The 7,787-nt window shown below is 51.2% G+C and overlaps 1 protein-coding gene across 1 annotated transcript in view; it reads right to left on the bottom strand.

Annotated features, from left to right (window-relative positions):
- ATRN (attractin) overlaps positions 1 to 2,107 on the bottom strand; it is a 146,740-nt gene extending 144,633 nt beyond the window's left edge. Inside the window, exon 1 of the mRNA XM_066317554.1 lies at positions 1,779 to 2,107. Within this exon, the coding sequence (XP_066173651.1) occupies positions 1,779 to 2,092 (314 nt within the window). The 5' untranslated portion in view covers positions 2,093 to 2,107. The remainder of the gene's footprint in view (positions 1 to 1,778) is intronic.
- Positions 2,108 to 7,787: the final 5,680 nt, after the last annotated feature.

Raw genomic sequence — 7,787 nt, forward strand, 5'->3', positions numbered from 1 at the left:
TTTTTTTTTCCTCAGAAAAACCTAACTCTGAAGCAGGAGAACTCTCCCTCTGTCCTGTTCAATCCCCTCTCACTGCCCAGTCTTGTCTCCCCATAAGCCTGGGAGCTTTCTTCCACCAGGCTGCTATTGCCACTGTCCATCCCCAAGAGCATCACAGTTCCAAAAGATAAGCCTCCCAAATGCCACCTACTCCCAAAAGGATATTGCTTCTCTCCCCTGCACATACCTGTCATCTTCTTTAACCAAAACCAGCACTTGCTGATCTGCCAAGAGGAGCTTCCTTTACTCCCCCCAAAACACCTCTACAGTCTCCATCCAGCCCTAGCGCCCACTTGCACGTCCTTCCCCACCAACCTGTTCTCAGTCTTATCTAGTCCTGTCTCCACATTAGTCCTTCTCCCCACCCAGGAACTGGCCCCACACCCACACTGTCCTCCTCTGTCCACTGCTCCCATCTGCTTCCAACTCCAGCCACACTCACACACAAAGCCACCCCCACTCACCCACTATCCTTAAGACATCCATTTATACAGTCCCCAAACCTAACCCTGTTGCCAAAAAATATCCCCCTACCCACGCCCCCTCCTGCCTTGCTTTCTGTCCAGACCTACTAAAACTTAGACCCAACATTTTCCTGGCTCTGCAATCCATCACACATAGACCCCCATTTATCCAGTGCCCTACAACCACATCCCTGCTCTTACACAACCCTTTACAGTCACAAGTGATTGCCAGTTATACTTCTGCAACCCCAGCCAACCAACACCAAAAATTCAGCCCCATCAGAGGTGCCTCTCTGCATTATAAATATTCTGTACTCACCAACCGGGGCACCCAACATCCACATCCCATTGCTCCCAGACCTTCCTCAGGAAGCCCCAGTCACTCACCTCCTCTGTGGACCTCCAGAGCTAGCCTTCCACACTGTCACTCCATCACACCCGTGCTGCTGTCACCCCCCAAGCCTGTTTCCGCACACCTACCTCTCCTCCTGTATCCAAATCCCTTTTGTCCCCCTGCATGGCTCATCCCTTTACATCCACACCCCCCTGAATCAGCCCCACATTCACGCCATCATTGCCCAGAGACCCAGGTCCTATTGTCTCCTGAAAATGCTCCTAATCCTGCCCTAACACCTGTATTCCTACCGTCACCTGGACCTGCCCTAACACCTGCATTCCTACCGTCACCTGCACCTGTCACTCGCCTTTATCACCGTCTGGACCTGCCTCTCATCTTTATCAGCACGAGTGTCACCATTCCTCTGACCTGCCACTCACCTTTAGTGTCACTTCCATCTACCACTCACCTTTAGCCTCGCCTGGTCCCGCCCCTCACCTTTACTATCACCCAGCGCTTCCTCTCACCCCACGACCCTACTGCCCTCACTCATCCCTGGACCCTACTCAGTCTCCCATCCCGTCCGAATGCCCATACCTGCTTCTCGTAGCCACCTCCCTATTTCCCTCAGGTGCTCCTTTGGGCAACCTGACCCGGGCCACGGAGCCACTGCTGTGTCCCCTCCTTTCTCCCTTGCCCTTTCTCCCACTCCCAGCCCTGATGTGGCCGCCACACACTCCCCTCCGTAGCCCAAACCAGCCCGATCTCCATGGACCAAACCAACTCCTCACTCAAACCAGCCCCTCACCCTTGAACCAGCCTTTCATCCCCGTACCCCAAACCTAACCCCTCACTGCTGAACCAGCCCCGAACCCAGAACCAACCCCCGTCCACACCCGACCCCACACGTCCCCGCCCCCCGCCCCGCCGGGTCTCACCTGAAGCGGCCCCCGCAGTGCTGGCACTGGTCACCCACCCAGCCGGGCTGGCACTCGCACTGCCCGGTGCCCGGCTGGCACCGCCCGCCGTTGGCGCACGGCTTGTCGCATTCCTTGGACACCGCCACCTCCTCGCCGGCGGCGGCGGCGGGGCCCAGCACCAACAGCAACAGCAGCAGCAGCAGCGCCAGCAGCGACGGCGGCGGCGGTGCCGGTGACCTGCCGCCCCGCCTGCCCGGTGCCCGCCGCGCCATCTGCGGCCGCTGCCGGGTCGGAGCGGGGCGGGCGGGGGGCGGCGGCACAACGCGGACCATCGGCCGCCGCGGGGCCTGCGCCGAGCCCGCTACGGTGGCCGCGAGTGGGGGGGGACCGGGAGGGCGGGGCCAGTGACGTCACCCTCGGCCATGGCGGCGGGGAGGGGGCGGGTCAGGGAATCACGGTCACGGGATCGGTCAACTACTCACAGTTCCGTTCAGGAAGAGTGGGAGGGGTTCTTCGTGTGGTCCTGCTGCTGCAGAGCTCTTCACTTGGGGGTGAGTTTCTCATCTCAGCAAGTTTAACAAGCAGGGTTTAAAGCACACAGCAATTCCCAAACCATGAAATGGCATTTCCCAGGAAATTAGTCAAGTTAAAACTGAGCTGTAAAATTAAAGCCCCTTTACAGCTCCCCATTAGTTAAATATTACAGGTGAGGAAGCAGCAGCTGGCACAGACACAGCACGAGCACTGCCTCAGTTAAAGGAACGCTAATGGGAGTAACAGAATCACTGGGGTTGGAAAAGACCTCCAGGATCACCCAGTCCAACCTGTGACCCCCCACACCTTGTCAAACAGCCCAGAACGCCGAATGCCACATCCAGGTGTTCCTCAGACACCTCCAGGGATGGGGACTGCACCTCCTCCTTCCAAGGCCTGACCACCCTTTCCATGAGGAAATTCCTGCTGCTGTCCACCCTGAGCCTCCCCTGGCCCAGCCCGAGGCCGTTCCCTCTCCTCCTGTCCCTGTTCCCTGGGAGCAGAGCCTGACCCCCCCGGCTGTCCCCTCCTGGCAGGGACTTGTGCAGAGCCACAGGGTCCCGCTGAGCCTCCTTCTCTCCAGGCTCAGCCCCCTCACCCGCTCTTGGTGCTCCAGAGGCTTCCTCAGCTCTGTTCCCCTCAGTGCCGTCCTGGGTTGCTCGGGGCTGCCCTGGCGGTGCCGCCAGCGCAGGGGCCGGGCGCTGCCCGGGATGGAGCAGCCCCGCGCTGCGCTCCGCGGCTCCCCGTGGACCATGCAGAGGCCTTGGCTGCGGGCCTGTCCCACCAGCATCCCGGGCTGTCGCCGTACCCCAGGGGAGTCCGAAAAGGCCCCCTCAGGGATGGAGTTGTGTTCCCCCTACCCCGGGAATGCCCCCCAGCCACCCCCACACACTGCGAGGGTAGGCCTGAAGCGTGGGGAGACTTCGAGGCTGAAGGGGAGGCAAAAAAAAGTGTTCGAGGTGAGGCTGAATGGGGCTCTGAGCAACCTAGGAAGCAATCTGGGAAGAAATAATTCCCTGGGAGGGTGTAAGGCCCTGGCATGGGTTGCCCAGAGCAGCTGTGGCTGCCCCATCTCTGGCAGAGCCCAAGGCCAGGATGGATAGGGCTCGGAGCAGCCTGGCACAGGGGCAGGTGTCCCTGCCTGTGGCAGTTGGTGGAATCAGATGAGATTTAAGATCCCTTCCAACTCAAACCACTCTGTGATTTTACGATTCTAATTGTGTAAGCAAAAAAAGAGGATTTGAAGAAAAGGATGCTCTCCTACCCTGGAATAAAAGGTGATGATCTCCAAGGATTTCTGGGCCTTAATTTGTAAAAGCAAAGACCTGAGCAAAGAAGAATAAAGAAATTAAAGGTCATCCTCTTCTGAATTTGTGGGCAAAGCAGCAAACTGTTGGACACACATCAAGGATGTCCTTTGCAGCAAGAAGGGCAAAAATTTCAGAGAAATTTTTAGCAGAGTGAAAAAGATGTGAGAAAGTCGACAGTGTTTGGAGTTCTTGGGTAACTGTTACCTTTGGTCTGTCTCCAGCAATATGATTGTGTCTGGACTTACACAAATTCTTTTGAGTGAGGAAAGATGTCAACAGCTGAGAATTTATTATTAAAAGAGAAAAAAGAGGGAAAGATACTATTCATATTTTTCCCTCCAAAAGGGTGACCAGGGTTTAGGTGCAGCAGTGCATAGACACTCAGCAGACTAGGTAGAAATAGCCAACTCACCATATTCAAATAGCTAACTTGTGTTAAGAAATTCAAATGTTAGTTACCTGTCGGAGGGAGTTCTCAGTGGGAGCCTTAGTGATTTCTGTGTGAGTTACTGGGATAATGAAGGGTGTTGAGCAGATAGGAAAGAAAACATTCTAAAGAGTGGTTGGTCTTTTCCTTGTCAGTCAATTATCTCTAGCAAACCATTGTTCAGAGATTTTGCCTTTTCTGCTTGAGGCCTCAAGAAGGAGGATGAAGGTTTAGTTTAAAACTGCTGGGCTGGGCTGACCTGGTGTTCAAAGGCAACATAAAACCAAAAAGGTGTGAGTGATGAGACATAGTTTGCAAATCCCTTGTAAGCTATACAGAAGTGGAGGCACAAAGAGGGTATTTCTACATACATCTATATTCCTGGGACACAGACAACTGCCAGCATGCCCTGAATCTGTGGATTCAGATACCCAGTCATTTCCCAAGGTGCTGCCAGAAAAGCCAGTCTGGCTCTGAGAGTCAGCCAGCTCAGGATACAGGCAGTGCATGACACTGCTCTCTAGATTGTCACTGTGGTGGAGTGACCCAGCTGGGCACCAGGTGCCTCCTAAAACTGCTCTCACTCCCCTCCTCGGCTGGGCAGGGCAAGAAAATACAATGAAAGGTTCATTGTTGGGATAAGGGCAGAGAGAGATCAGTCACCAGTTACTGTCATGGGCAAAAGAGATTGAGGAAATCAGTTTAATTTATTACTAATCAAATCAGACTAGGGCAATGAGAAATAAACCCAAATCTTAAATCTCTTTTCCCCCACCCCTCCTTTCTTCCCAGGCTCCATTTCCCTCACGATCCTCCACCTCCTCCTTCCAAGTGGTACAGTGGAACAGGGAATGGGGCTGTGCTCAGTCCCTCACACATTGTCTCTGCCACTCCTTCCTCCTCACGGGCTGCACTTCTCACATCTCCCCCTGCTCCACTGTGGGCTTCCCATGGGGTCACAGCCTCCTTCAGGCATCCCCATGCTCTGGCATGGGATGTCCACAAGCTGCAGGTGGATCTCTGCATCCCCATGCCCTCTATGGCTCCATCAGACATGGAGGGAAGCTCTGGCACTTCTTCACAAGAGCCACCCCTGTATCAAAGCCTTGTCACCCAGCCCAGCACAGTCACAAAGTGCTGCCAGCACAAGTTGCTCCCACCAGATGATGCCATAAAGTTCCAACCATTGGAAGCATTTCTGGCATGGCTGTAAAACACCACATGGATTAGCCAATATAGCCAGCTCAGGGCTGGGGTTGGCATCTACTGCTAAATATTACCCCTATCCTCTGCTTTGTCTCTCCTTGCATCTGTTTGTGTTCAGTTGCAGTTATCAGTGATAACAGTACTTATATTTTCACAACATCTGCTTCCCCCTTTCTTGCCAAACATAGCTTGCTGTTGCACAGAAGACAGAAAGTGAAAACACTGGGTAAGAGTGCAAATAAACTTGGAGAAATTGTTCCTATCCATAAATACCAGTTGAATTTCTCTTCACTGGTGTCAGATTTAGTGAACTGCTTCTGTGCTCAGCAGTTTATGTGGGTTTTTATCCACCTAGGAAGACAAAGCACAAGATGCCATCCATCCTTGGATGTCTCCCCACCCTTTTCCCAACAGTAGTTCCTTAAAAGTCATAAAATCACAGAATCACAGAATGGTTTGGGTTGGAAGGAACCTCAAAGCTCATCTCATTCTAACCTCCTGCCATGGGCAGGGACACCACCCTATAGAGCAGATTTCTCCAAGTCCTGTCCAACCTTGCCTTGAATGCTTCCAGGGATAGGGCAGCCACAACTTCCCTGGGCAACCTGGGAAATTAGCAATTCAAAAGGTTTTTGCAGTTGGGGAATCAAAAGGTTTTCTACAAGATAACTGGAATTATTCAACATGTGTAGTGGTTGAAGGTTGCTTTTTATCAAGCAAACTTTAAATCACTTTTAAAAAGCGTTGAGAAGGATCATCCAGTGAATGAGAAGAGGGAGTTCTGACATCACAATAAACCAACAGCCCTGCTAATAGAGTGTTCATCTGCTGCCTATGGCCAATCTCAAATGCTTGGGAGAAGAGTAACATCTGTGAGTGTTGCACAAGAGAAGAAATATTTTCCTAACCTTGTTAGAGACCACACTGCCCTCCCTGGCACTGTCTGCATCACATATTAGCTGCAGCAGATAATTATTGTTATATAAACTGTTTTCTGTGTCGTTTTAACATGCAAAAAGTGTTAAAAAATGTTTGGCGTTTTGGTTTGTTTTTTGTTTTGGGGGTTGGGGGTTTTGTTTGGTGTTGGTTGGTTGCTTTTTGTTTTGGTTTTGGGGTTGGTTGGTTGGTTGTTTTTATTCACAGGCAATTTGCTGACATGAAATATCGTTTGGAAGGAGAGGAGTTAGGTTAGCCCAGAGTTCTGACTGGGCTATTTTTATTTCAAAACCCAAAAATGTTTCATAATAGATGTACTAGAATGGTTAAAACATCCTTTCCTGGCAACAGGCACAGCAGGACAATGGTGCGTTTGCAAACTACACATAGGGAAGGGATCGCCTTGAGGGATGGAAGAGCCCTGTTTATCACAGCTAAAAACATAACATCATCAGAACAACACTCCAGTGACTGATCTCTGCCCTTTGGTGACGAGGGACAGGACCAAAGGGACAGCTGAAGCTGTGCCATGGAAGGTTCAGGTGAATATTAGGAAAAGATTCTTCCCCCGGAGGGTGGTCAGATACAGAATAGGCTCCCCAGGGCTTGCAGTGGCCCCAGGGCTGCCAGAGCTCCAGGAGCATTTGGACAATGCTCTCGGGCACAGAGTGGGATTGTTGGGGTGTCTGTGCAGAGCGAGGGGCTGGACTTGATGATCCTTCTGGATCCTCTCCCCCTCAGGTTACTCTATCCATGATATTCTATGACTTGCACAACTTTATGCAGTATGTGAAGCAAACCACCAATTCAACAACCATTTCCATGGACATTGATTTTAGCCAACTATGAACACGCAAGTACAACAAGCAAGTACCACCAGCACTGAATTAGGTCTGGAATGAGGGGTTACACTCACCTCTGTTCACTCTTGTTGCCAAACATTTATGGCCCCATCTGTTGTCGTTATGTGTGCAGTTGAATCCATATTTACTCAGCACATATTTGCTCTGTATATAAGCCAAGTTACTGCCCACTTCATATGCCCAATGACAGGATAGCCGGACATGCTAATTAATGAATTGGCCTCTGGGGTGAAATTATGTCTGCATTAAGAAGATCTACATTGATATTAATAAGGTCAGAACATCATTGCTGATGGCTGAGTCATGGCTGAGCTGGGTATCACAGACATGTAAACAGTGGATCTGTCCTAGGAGGCTGGTTCAATGGCATGTTTATCAAAATGGATAAAGTCATGGTGATGTCAGAGGTCAAAAATCACATGAAACCATAAGCATAATGCTGCATTGTACACACTTTTTATCTGCTGTTGAGATGAGCTCACAGGAGTCTTGAACTTCAGAAATAACTCCCTAGCCAAGGGCCTGGAATCAACTCTTTCCAATTATCTTGTAACCCAGCATCGCCAGTTTTTCTACTTCTCACCCAGCCTGCTGTTTACACCCATTACAACCTCTGCTCATGTTCCCAAATCCTCAGCACCTTGCACCCAGTCTCTTCTGTTGAAGGCCTCCCATTTTCCCAAAAACTTCTCTTTTCTTCACCTCTGAGTGCTTCATCTCTACAGCACCAGTGAAGTCAGAATCTGAACAC

Source organism: Sylvia atricapilla, chromosome 4, assembly GCF_009819655.1.
Source record: "Sylvia atricapilla isolate bSylAtr1 chromosome 4, bSylAtr1.pri, whole genome shotgun sequence".
Taxonomy (NCBI): Eukaryota; Metazoa; Chordata; class Aves; order Passeriformes; family Sylviidae; genus Sylvia; species Sylvia atricapilla.